Consider the following 12,638-nt stretch of genomic DNA (forward strand, 5'->3'; position numbering starts at 1 on the left):
TAGAAAAATAAACATATTTCCAAGAGAGGGGAACTTCTTCCGTGGTCCTGTCTGTCTCACAGGAACTGTTTGGAAAGTGTTATGCAGACTATTGCCTCTTTTACTTCGAACTAAGTGAACGGACTTATAATCGTTTCTAGTTTGGCACATCTCTGGCCTTTGTGCCAGGAGAAACTGTTTTGGAGACCGCAGAACAACAGACACTGCTGTTCCCTGGGTTTTTATAAACGTGTTGTTTCTCCCCATTCAAATAGAAGCCGATTGTCTCTCCAGATCCACTTCTAGAATCTTTAAGAAATAATATTTTGCAACTTGGGATGCATGGTCTCCTGCAGTAGTTAAACTGCTATTGAAGGCTCCACCCCAACATTTGTCAAAGTCCTGGGCGAATCCATTTCATTAATTTTTCTGTAAGTACGTCTGGACTTCCCTGGAGCTTCTGGAGTTGATCTGTGAAAGATGTGTTGAGATTCTTGAATAAAAGGCGTTACTGAAGTGCTAAGGATTTTTCTTCTGCCCCCAATGCTTCTCCATGTCTCCAGATGAAGTCAAGTGGAATTCTTATTGCATGTTTTGACATCTGGGTTCTGTTCCTGATTTTGATGCTCATGAGATCTGGTGGAGACATCTGGCCTCTTGCTTTTATTCTCCATCTGTAAAACGGGAATAATTAAGTCAAGTCCTTGCCTCCCTACTGTTCTTGAAGTTTATAAGTGTGAATGAATTGACATGTTTTCATCTTTTGAATTCTATAGAAAAGTGCACACTATCAAGAAAATATTTAAGCAATTGACTCGTGGTACTCTGGATTAATTAGTAAATTATTATTTGTTCAGTAGTGATCTTTCTCAAGGACTTATGTAAATTTTCTTCTCTGGATGATCTTAGAATTAGTTAATGGTGTGTAGTCTTTACTTAATTTTTTTTAACCTTAGTTTATATTAATATTTTCCTACAACTCCTTATTCGCTTAACCATTAGCACTGCTTTGATCACCTGTTTCTCAAGACCCAAGACCAGTGCCTAAAAAGTTTTCATAGAATTTCTTTCTGAATCCTCAGACCAGAAAGAATGAGTTTAAGTACTTAATACGGGCTTTGGAATTCAAGGGAGAGTTCTTAGAGCACCCCTCTTTTAGGAAGTGAAACTTATTTCTTCCCCATCTTTCCAGAGCTATCATGCATATCACTCTCCTGACGAAAATGCAAGGGCTTCGCCTCCCCACTGTGGGATGCAGTGACTGTAAGAGCAAAGCTGCCCCAGCTGCCAGCCCCACTATTTAACCCCCTTGTCCCCCACCCTTATGAAAAAATTCATAGCAAAAGCAGCGGATTAAAGTTCGGAGACACAATGTGGATTTTTTTACGCAGCTTGTTCTTTTTCCCAGGGTGAGTGCTCCATTTCAACTATGATAAGTCAATTGATTCATTGTTCCCGAAAATCTTCTCTTTTGGTTTTCTGTGTGGGCCAGAATTGGGGCTTTCTCGTGTAAAGTTATAAGCCAAGGTTCAACTATTTCAGCAATGCTGTCTGCAGTGGACATTATCCAGAGCTGCGTGTGCCAAATTCTCCTGGTGAGGAACGAGGTCTCCACTGAGGAGCGCCCCGCCTCCGCCCTCGCGGGACCGACACCCGAAAACCGCTGCGGAGCTGCTGCCGGTGCCCCGCGCGCCACGGCCCGACGCTGCGCCAGGTTGCCGCGGCCCTCGCCGGGCAGCTCCGGCGATCCCGGGTCTCCAGCCCCCGGCAGCGCGCCTGGAACCGCTGCGCCCGCGGGTGTGGTGCCAGGGGCCTGGGGTGGGGTGCATGGCAGTCCGGAGCCCGGGGGCGGGCTGGGGCCGCGGCTGCCGCCGCGTTCGCCCAGGCTGCGTGGACCAGGCTTCGCCGCCCTGGGTTCGCCGTGTGGTCCCGAGCGGACAGATGAGCGCCCCGGGGCAGGGGGAGGAGGGGCAAAGCTCGGAGGCAGCGCGCGGGGGCGGGCAGAGGCGTCAAACCCGCACTAAAAAACAGGAGCACAAACACGCACATCCCTCCCTCTTCCTCTCTAGGTCCCCGCGGGGCGTGCGCCCCCCGGCCCAGCCGGGGGGCCGCTGACGGCACCTCCACCCGGGCTGCAGCGGCTCAGATAAGAGCCCGGCGGCGGCTGGAGAGGGCGGACGGGAAGGTGGGGCTGGTGGGTGGGGGGAGGGGGGAGGGAGGGGGAGGATCCGGGAAGTTTAAGAGTATTTGACAAGAGCGAGGGAAGCCGAAGAGGACAAGGAAGATAGCTCGGTGCCTGGAGGGGGAGGCTGTAAAACCCGGACAGCCAGGACGGGTGGTGCAAGAGAGAGGCCACGGGGCAGCATTCTGCGTCCTCTCCACCCCTCCGCGTGGGCCGGGCGAACAGCAGACGCAGATCGAGCCCCGCACGGACGCAGAGGCGCGCGCTAGTGCTTGGGGGCGCCCCGCTCTCCTCCCAGCAGCCGAGAAGAAGGGCGTGGGGTGGGAGGCGGCCCCGCGTCGCCGAGCTCTGCTCCTCCACCCGCGTCCCGGCCGGTGCGTGGCGTCCGCTCCCGGCTCCAGGATGCTGTTCCCCAAAGTCTGGTGGCTGCTGCTGCTGCTCCCGGCGCTGCTCCCGCTGGTGCCAGCGCACAAGTTCTCGGCGCTGACGGTAAGCCCGGGGCCGCCTGCGCTCCTACCGCCCGGCCTGCGGGGCACCGGGCCTCCTGCTGGCGTCCCGGGCCGGGGTCCCCCACGGCCTCTCCTCCAGGTGGCTCGCCGCTCTCCGGGCCTGAGCGCTGGAGAAGAGGGAGCAGGTTGCCCGCGAGAGGCGTCTGGGCATCTCCTTGCGCTCTCGTCCGCGGGTCCCCTCCGGGGCTGCCAAGCAGGTGGGGGTCTCCGGGGCCGTGGCGCTGGGCGTGCGCTCTTGGGAGCCCGATGGCTGCTTGATGGGACGGGTGCTCCAGTCCCCGCCCGTGCCAGGGCCTTGCGGGCGCCCCGGGTGTGTTGGCGAGTGCGCTCGGTGCGCTGTGCTCCTGCTCTCTCGGGTGGGCAGGTCCCGCGCGGAAACCGGGTGCCAGGAGGGCTGGAGAGCGTCTTCGCGCGTCCCGCCGACCGCCCGGGGAGACTACCTGGGAAACTGAGTGAAGCACCGACTTAAACGACCCCCAAACCGGAGAGAGACAAGTGCCTGGAGCGTGTTTGGGGCTTGGTTTGTTCACTGTCCGGGCCACACCGAACCACGTCTGCTGGGTTAAACCACGGGAAGTCCGCCCGCCTCCCCCGCCACGCGAGCTTCGCGCGACTCCCAGTGACGCTCCTGGGCAAACCCAGGGAAAAGATGGTGTGCCAAATGAAAACACCACCGACAAAAAATATTATTTTCCACTGGTCTAAATTCAAATACGAGAAGAGAAACGATCCGTTTCTTCCTTCTTAGGGAAGAAATGTTAAGAGAGAAAGCTGTTTAAATGGCCTGCGGTTGCTTTGGTCCCTCCGGGTTCCTTTCCCAGGCCGGGCAGGGATGGAGCCGCGAGCAGACGCTCCCCCAGCGTGTGGGTCCGCGGCGGTTGACCGCGGTGTGTTTTTCTTTCGTAGCTGCAAGTTTCTATGACACAGCGGTGGCTGCGCGCAGCTGGCCCAGCCACGGGGCTATGTAGAGAGGGGGGGCAGAGCCCATTCATTAGGTTTGCTAAATAAACCGTGACCCGCTCCCCGGCCAAGACCTGATGTTTGCCCCTAATAGCTCGGTTCAGACCTTTTCGTGGTGCTTGCAGTGTTTGCAAAGCTATAATTAATGCAATCTGCAGAAATGAAAACATTCCACTTAAATGTGTTTTTAAACAAGTGCTTGAGAAAACATGAAGGTAGAGAGAACACCTCAGGAAGGCAAAAGCTTTTAAGTGCTAAGGGGCTTGTCTTAAAGGTGTTTATTGTATTAAAAATAAGGACAGTTGTGAAATGAGCTCTTGTCCAGTTCTGCCTTTCAGCAAGTTTAAAACGTTGTGTGGGCTTCTTTCCTTTCTCTTTTTCTTTTCTTTTTAAGGCAGTGTTTGTGTGGGTGGGTGGGGGGAGAACTTTGTGAGTCCATTGTTCATACCTAAAATTCTTCGAAGCAGGCCACGGTTCCTGCCTTGTCTCACAAATGACTTGGCGATTAGAAACTGCTAGCTGAGAACTAGAAGGAAATTTTCACATGCTCAGCTTTTCTATGTGTAACTTTGTATCTCTCCAGAGGAGCTCCTCCAACAGTGTTTACTACAGGGATTCATACATACCCAGATAGGCACATGTGCAGATATGCACTCATATATAAACAGTCACTTCCAACTTAAAATGCATGCAAAGCAGCAGAGAAACAGATACATTCTCAAAATGAGACCAATTTAGAATGCATTAACAGCAACAGAGAAACAGATACATCCTCAAAAGGAGGCCATCAGCGTTTTCTTCCTGCTCTGGCAGCAGGTTCTTGCAGTCCCCCCAGACTGTGGAAGTGCGGTCTGGGCTGTTCCCCGCCAGCCCAGTGCACTCACTGTGGAAAAGCCGAACCTGCATGGATGCGAATTGGAGCAGTTTAAGCTCATGAGATTTTCCTTTCTTTTCCCCGGGCCCCTTTCTTACTTAAACTTAATATAATCCACGTCATGTAAATCTGCTCTGGGGATTTCCTGGGTTAGGGACACCAGCTACGTACAGGATTTGTACGCAGAGCTGACTGCACTTGTGAAAGTGAGCCACCTTCTGCTGCACTCGCCACAAAAGCTATTTTGCCATTAAACCGCATTTGCAAATAAAATATGGCATTGCTTTTGCATCCAGGAGAAAAGTTTAAAGGCGGAGAATATTTTGACATCTTCTTTCCCTACACATCCCAGTTGAGAGGTCAAGAGGTATTTGGGTTACGAAGTACTTGAGATAGGATTGAAGTTTTGCTAATTGATTATTAAGGTATGTTAGGTGGGCTGTGTGTGTGTGCGTGTGTGCATGTGTGTGTGTGTGTGTGTTGCTGATCTCTTTTCAAATCACTTTCTGGTATTGGGGACTCTCTATCTCTCTCCTCCGCCCCCCGGCCCCCAGAGGCCCTTATTCAAAGGGTGGCTTTCTTTAGACATGGTTTATGTAAATTTTTTAACACACCAGAGCGGCAGCATGAGCTGTGGGAAAGCTGGACACACAGCTCTGTTTTACTGTGTGTGTCACCTCAGACAAGTCACCTAACTTCCCCATTCTTCATTTCTCTAGCTGCAAAAATGGGAATAAAGGTAGAATATCTATGTAGCATGTTGTGAAGCCTGAAGATAAGGCTTTTTATATGCCTGGCACTTATTGGGTCTCCAGTTAGCATTATTTTGATGGTACCCTAGGAAAAAGTTTTTCCTAGCTACTCCACTCGCATACTGCGGTGTCTTCAAGGCACTGTGCTGTTGGGCTCTGCACTGCCGTACCTGCCACAGATGCCTAAAGCTCTTGGGGCATCTACGGGTTTAGTTGAGGTAAGTTGGGTAGAGCTGGGCAGGCAAATGGGAACACATGATTCTCTGTTCGCTTCGACTCCACCCTTTCTTCTCACCTAGATACAGGCAAATTCATCAGCCTCCCTTGGGTTTTAATAGTTTGTCCTGCCTGGCTCCTCAGACAACACACTCATCTTTGTTTTTCTCTACAGCGAATGTGCTGCTGGCGGGTGCATACTGCCCCTGGACTTAATCATTGACTTTACTTTGCATTCAAGATTCTGCTCTGCCTGGTGGTTTCTTTTTTCACCAAGGACATTCTTTAGAAATGGCACTGATAGGCCCTTTTTATGTCTTTTCTATGACTTTCTGATGGCTTTGCATAATCTTCAGGTTATCTGTTAGCCCTTCAGAGTTACTTCTAATCAACAGATAGTATTTTAAAGTGTGTCTCATCTAACTTGGATCACATCTGTTTCTTCCTTGAAGAAGTGAGTACATTCTAAGGCCAGACTATGTCCATTTTTCATGTGAATGGATGACTCTTTTTTTTCTTTTTAATGTTGTGAATGACAGAGATTAGGGAATAATTTCTAGTGTAATTGTTTTTGTAACATGTAATTATACTCTTCAGAGAGTAGGCAGATATGGTCACAATTCTTCAACTCTGCCTTCAGTGTAGTTATAGGAATTTTGGCAGCCCAGCCAATAAACCTGTACCTGGCTGTTTTCTTTAGGGGCAATGGGGAACATAGCACCTGTTATCCTTTTCGCACGAGGTTTTGAGAATGAGCCAATTGACTCATTTTAGAGTTGACTAGTTTGTATTTTGCCCATACTCAGAATCCAGAAATTCAGTTACCACTCATCTCATGCTTTTTATTTATTATTATTATCAGATAGATAATGCTCTCCTAAGTTCGTATCTGAGACTTCACTGAGCATTTGAGTGCTTCTGTGTTCTAGGCACTTTAAGTGCACTTTGTATATGTTCTCATTTAATCCTTCCAACAACGACACAGGGAAGGTACTATAGTATCCACGTTCAAGAGGGGAAGAAATTGCAATTTTCAGCAATATGCAAGCCCAGAGACACAAAGCTGATCTAGAGTCTTATAAATTCAATCTACAATTATTTTTCTTTCTTCTATGGGAGTTTTCTACACTACTTTCTGCCTCACCATTAAGAATCTGACCGTTCCGCCCTACCTCTTTTCCTCTCAGATGGGGTAAGGAGTCCATTTGAACCACTGCCTTCTTACGTGGGGTCTGTGCTCAATATTTATTGGGCTATGGGAGAGCATCATAACAGCACTGAAACCATTATTGTCCATCTCTGTAGGTATTTATTTGCTTTATAAGACAGAGAAGGAGATGGAAAAATATTTTCCCATTCATCAAATGTTTCTTTTTTTATTACCAAATCCATGTGTGAATCAAATGTTGGTCTTGCTGAAATACCGAAACCAAAAATGCTCCTCCGTTGCTGAGACCCGTGTGCCATGAAATGTATGCATCATTCCTGGTTTGATGGTTCTGCCACGAAATGTTGAATATCCTTTGAGTACATTCTGTGGTCACAGTGGAGGACACTAGGCACAGTCAACATTTCCCAACTTAGAAATCCATTTACATGGCGTCCAAAACCCAAACATTTGGAAGAGTTTCTTTAATTTTGATCTGAAATCGAGATCATAAATAAAACTACAAGCAACTTCAAATGGTAACAAGGTTGTCCAGTAAATAGGCATTGATGTCACAAAGGTTGTAATGGCTTAGAACATGATATATATGTTTCTCTGTAGCTCTTACCAAGAGAAACCTTTTAGACAATTCAGAATCTTAGGAATATAATTAAGATTATATAATTAAGCTATAATTAAGATTACAGTAGAACATTGGATGGGAGGTCAAAGGTAACATTTATATATTTTGAATTAAATAATACACTATTCCACACAAAACGAGACGTCAGCTTAGATTGATGAGTTTCTAGTAGGATTTTGAAGTTGGAGAGGAAAATTTAAGAAATAACCTTATTTTATGTTTCTGCATTCATTTATAGAAGACTGGACGTGTTACCTTTATGTTTTCCAAATGATGTGTTAGGTAATGGAACAAGATTTCACCATTAGACATTGCACATCTTTGAGTTTGAATGACGCTTAATATATTGGATATTTAGCTGTGGCACCTAAGAGGAAAGATGCCAGAATATGAATGAATATTTTTCTAACTCCTAATTTCATGTGGGTTAAAAAATAATTCTAAAAGTGAAAATAAGAGATATTCTTTTGTTTTTGTAGTGGCAGGCTGAAAATTAAAGGGCAAAGATTTTAATGACCCACAAAGAAAAGTGAATCAAGTACAATGATAACTCATTTATATTTTCAAGATAAAAAGAAGAGATTATATTTGGAAATTTATATACTATAGTTTCTGACCAAACTTAAAAGGGTTTTCAACTTGGACAGAGTCTCAGAAGGAGTTTGCTTTGATAAACTATAATTACATTCAGATTTTCATTATGTTCGACATAATGCTGCATATGAACTAATTAAGCATTCAAGAGAAAGAGAAATGCCAGTCTAATGAGTATACTGCACTTTCTGTCTTCACTCTCTTAAGTTTCCTGGTCATCGTTTTCCTTTCTCTTTTATGTCTCTGCCCAAATGCCAATTAATTCCCTTTGCTTCCCTCTCATTGATAAACTCACTATTGATTTTGCAATTATTTTACAACTAGCGGAAATTCCACAGCAGTCTCTCTTCTTCACATTCTTTCTGTTAAGAGTATTTGTTGCTCTCCCATCTTGGGCCCCACTTGGTGGGGGTGGGGGAAGCGGGGAGCTGGAAAGTGAGTTTGTTCTGGTGGGTGGGCCAGTACCGCGACGCTAGCCAGCCTCCCGACCGACCCCAGCCATTAGCAGCCCCCTAAGCCGATGCAGATGTTTCTTTCTTGGTGGGTGAAACCGTAACATGTGAGGTTGCTGGCGAAGACTCTTCAAGTGATAAGAAGTTTCAGGAAAGCATGCAGAGTTGTAGGTAAACGTGAGTCCGCGGTATGTTTGGTCAGTTGTTCAAAACACTTTGGATGACGTGTTGGACCCATTTTATTGAGAATATTCTGAAACTTGTTGGATTTTAGTCATTTCTTAAACAATGAGTTTATCAGCACAGAAAAAGCAAACCTTCCCAAGTTGGGGTGTTTTGTTTATTTATCTTTTGTTCTGACTGGTGATCAAGGCAATAAAACAAATGGATCTACCCTCTCAACCAGCTCAGCGCCATCAGTGACATTTGAACTCCTTCTTGCAATTAGGAAGATCAAATGTTTTCTTTGGGGATTTGACCTTCCATTGCTCTGACTGCCCTGGTCAAGGCCATTCCATTTATCAACCCACGGGGCACCCAAGAAGATACACACATTTTTCCTTGAGAAGGGCACAGAATGTTCATACTTACAGAGAAGGATTGGTGACCACTGGTTGATATCAGGGTTGAATTATGCGTTATGGAGACACTCCTGCAGAGGTGGCTGTATCACATTCTTTCCTATCAGGACTCTTTGAGCTGGGCTTGGAAAGCCATGACTGGGGTGAGGTGGGGGAGCGCTTCCCTGAACCCCGAAGGTACACTGCCACCTCGCGGGGAGCCTCGAGGGAGAATTGTGCAGCCCCTTCTCTTGTCAGGGCTCAGGCCACCTGCTCTGAGTTGAGCTCTGTGATAAGCTGTGACTCTTTCTTCACAGGAGTGAGGCATATGCTGCATATTTATGTTTACTAAAAAGTTGAAAGGACGAATAAGTGTTTTATTACCACTTTGAGGAATGATGGGAAAGTACATTAAAATGAGTAGACCGGTCATTTAATTTCTTAGGATGCTGTTTTAGTTTTAGAGTGGTAAAATCTGCAAGTGACTTAAATTGGTCTCTATGTTTGGCAAACAAATCTCACCACATCTTTTCCCGTTTCCTCATTTTATTATTCTTTCATTGCAGTGATGCTCGATATAACTCAAAAATCTAATGCCAATATTTAGATTTGTTTACAATATAGTTTTTCAGATAAAAACCTTTATACATAATCACCTTTTTCTCTCTCTCTTTGCTCACATGTAGATGTAACCACCTTGTTACTGTGTTCTGATTACTGACATTTACATACGGATTCATGTCTCTGCCCATGAATTTCATTCCCATGCTCGCAGTCTTCCTACTCAGCTGTGATTTTTCTCGTAACACTGAGAAAAATGTACAGGTCAAAAGAAACGTCACAGAACCACGATGCATAAACTTTTCTCACATATAAAGAATTTCCTTATATTAGAAATTTTACTGAAGTAAAAATACTTCATAAAACACAGCCACCTCCGTCAGTAAGAATAAATCACTCTTAAAAATGAAATAGACATTTCAAAATATAAATAAAATGTTATATATGTCTATATTTTTAGGTGCAATTCAGGAGCTTTCAATGAAGATATTTGAGCTGCGCTCTGCATTATTTATTTTCAGTGGTATGTTAATTCATCCCTTGTAGGACTTGCGTCTGTGTAATAAAGACATTTTTTTAAAAGTGCATTTAAAATTAATATTAAAAAGTGACTTTTGAAGAAAAGTTAGTATTCTGCCACTTCGTGGTGGCCGGCAGGCTGTGTGACCGTCAAATGCACACACATTTTGAAAATTCATAGACAATTTTTGGATTCAGAATCTCTCCAATTTAGCATTAGGCACCCTTCCTATAATGTTTCTCAACTTTAACAGTGCGAAATATATGTAAAATGTATTTAACAGTGTAAAATATATGTTAAGCTTTTCCTTCATCATTTCTTCCCAAAGAGCAACCTCGGTGCCTGCTTTAGCGTACTTGTTTCTGGAGGAGCTCGCACATGCTTCGTGAAGAGATGTCTGAGTCGAGGGACAGACAGATAGCGACCAGTCAAGCTGCCTGTCCCCACTGCTGCTTGGGAACCTCCGCTTGCAGCAAGGGGCTCCTGCTTCCCCGTCGGCGGTCCCGAGGCACCATGTGGTGGTCAGCGGGCCGCTGCTCCTCGCATTGTGTGCTCGTCCACAAAGAGAAGGAAGAGAATAGGGAGGAGGAGGTGGGGAGGAGGAGGAGATGAGGAGGAAGAAGAGAAGGAGATAAAGGGGAGGAGGAGGAGGAGGAAGAGGAGGAGGAGAAGACAACTGGGAAGATGCCTTTCTCCTGGAGAATAACAGGACGTCATGACCCTCTCCAAGGAAGGACTAAGCGAGGGGTCCTTTGCCTTTGGAAAACAAGCGCACACGAAGGTGTGAGCACCGCAGACAAGAGAGAATGCCCACACGCCAGCCCCTCGCTCCAGTGCCATCTGTTAGAGAAATGGGCTGTAATGAGGACTCATTTGGGACCCTTCATTTAAGGTTACCAACGAGGAACCCTGGAAGAACTTTTATTTAATGCAGGCTGAGCATCATGTGCTCTTTAAAAATTCTGCTTTCCTGCGATTCTGACCCATGGGCAAACTGAGGAGAGTGGACACCGTGTGCTCTCCACAGGCCATTACTGCAGCGCTTGGAGATGGTTAGCACCTCTGAAGACTGTGCTCCCCAGTGCGTCCACATAGTCACCACTTCCACCCGGTTTCCTCTCAGGCCGGCCCCCCCCTTCCAGTACTGGCAGGCTTTTGGGAAGCTTAAATGAGATAGCGCATGTCAAAGAGCCTGGCGCATTTACTGACTGGGGGTTCTCAGTTTCTCAACTCAGTAAATAGTGTCGGTGCCCCAAGGGTCCAGCTCCTCTTCTGAACCAAGTCCCATCTTGGGCTCTGGTTGACCAGCATCCGTTCCAGCGTGGCCACGATGCAAAGCATGGTGCTTCAGAAGTGGCTGGAAACTGCCTGGCATCATGTAGCATTGCAGGATGCCCTAGGCTGGCTCACATACTGAGTGATTTTTTTAAAACATTGAATTTCCTGTAAGGCAGTCTCCTCTGGTAGCTGTTTATTTGATTCCTCGAACCCATCAGGGGCACTTTATATGTTCTTCCTATCAAAATTAGATTTATGTCCTGATTCTGTTATTTACTATCCTCTGCAGCGTATGTAAATTTGCTAAGAACTCCTGAATCTTCTTGTAGATGTGTTGGCCTCAACACCCTGTGCAGGTGCGGGGCTGGGATTCGCTCCCGGAGATGATGCACAGGACAGATTTCCAGTTCCCTTGTTGATTCACTGCGCTGCCAGAGCCCTCAGGCATCCGGAATGCACGCACTACCCTTCCCTCATCCCCACCCCGGAATTGATGATTAAAAAAAAAATCCATAAAATGCTGCATTGGACTGTCAAGTGCGTATTTCTGGAAACCTTTCTCTGGAGAACTCAGCCTAAAGCAGTAATTGACACGTGGAGAAGACTGTCCGGCCCGCCGTGACTGAGCAGTTCTCCCTTAAGTCCCACCGTCCCGACAGGTGGACGCGCTCTTCCCGGGACAGGTGAGGGCCCCTTGTGGGATAAGAAGTTGGCTTCATGCTCTGTTCCTTTTCTGCATAAAACGGGACAGAGCTAGCCTTCTGTTTTCTTACAGATTTCCTCTCATCTGTCCTCTTATTATCCCTGCCCGATAGCTGCAGATGTGTTTCGTTGGCGACTCTACATTAGATTTCTGATAAATGCCCCAGGGTAAGGAAAATGAGCAGCCGCTGACCTGAACGCACACGCCTGCTAAGGTGGAGCTTTGCCAGGTACGCAGATGTGTGCCAATGCCAACTGCGTCTTCGTTCTCAAAAGACTGATCCCCGGGAGCTGCCTGCCAAAGAGAGATCCTTCCTTTCATTCAGTGATGGAGCCAGGTGGAGGCATGGAGGCCCCCCTCGCTCCTAGCGCCTGCCCCCCCTGTCTGCCCCCAGGTGCCGGTGGGGGGAGGAGGGGGCCGCTTTGGGGGCGCGCCTCTCACATTTGGACGGCGACCATCGGAGGGCTCCAAGGACAGACTGCGCTCCGTCTCTTGGGGAGGGTCCCAGGTCGGGCTGGGGGGCTCTGCCCCTTGGCCGCCGACAGCCCTGGAGGGGTGCAGGCACCACACCAGCCTTCCAGTTTTACATATTTGGCGATGATACAAAGGTGCTCAATTAGGGAGCTTCAAAAGCCCGGGCATTTTTATCTGATGTTTCCAGCAACTTCCTCCAGAAGCCTGGGATGTGCATGCTAAACCTGTGTGATT

General features: G+C 47.2%; 1 protein-coding gene across 3 annotated transcripts in view; it reads left to right on the plus strand.

Moving 5' to 3' along the window:
- Positions 1 to 2,193: 2,193 nt before the first annotated feature.
- The window catches only part of SMOC2 (SPARC related modular calcium binding 2), a 198,333-nt gene continuing 187,888 nt past the window's right edge, over positions 2,194 to 12,638 (plus strand). For all 3 annotated transcript variants that reach the window (XM_077120876.1, XM_077120877.1, XM_077120878.1), the window contains exon 1: positions 2,194 to 2,650. In XM_077120876.1, coding sequence (XP_076976991.1) covers positions 2,564 to 2,650 — 87 coding nt within the window. In that variant the 5' untranslated portion in view covers positions 2,194 to 2,563. The remainder of the gene's footprint in view (positions 2,651 to 12,638) is intronic.

Source organism: Tamandua tetradactyla, chromosome 11 (assembly GCF_023851605.1).
Source record: "Tamandua tetradactyla isolate mTamTet1 chromosome 11, mTamTet1.pri, whole genome shotgun sequence".
NCBI lineage: Eukaryota > Metazoa > Chordata > Mammalia > Pilosa > Myrmecophagidae > Tamandua > Tamandua tetradactyla.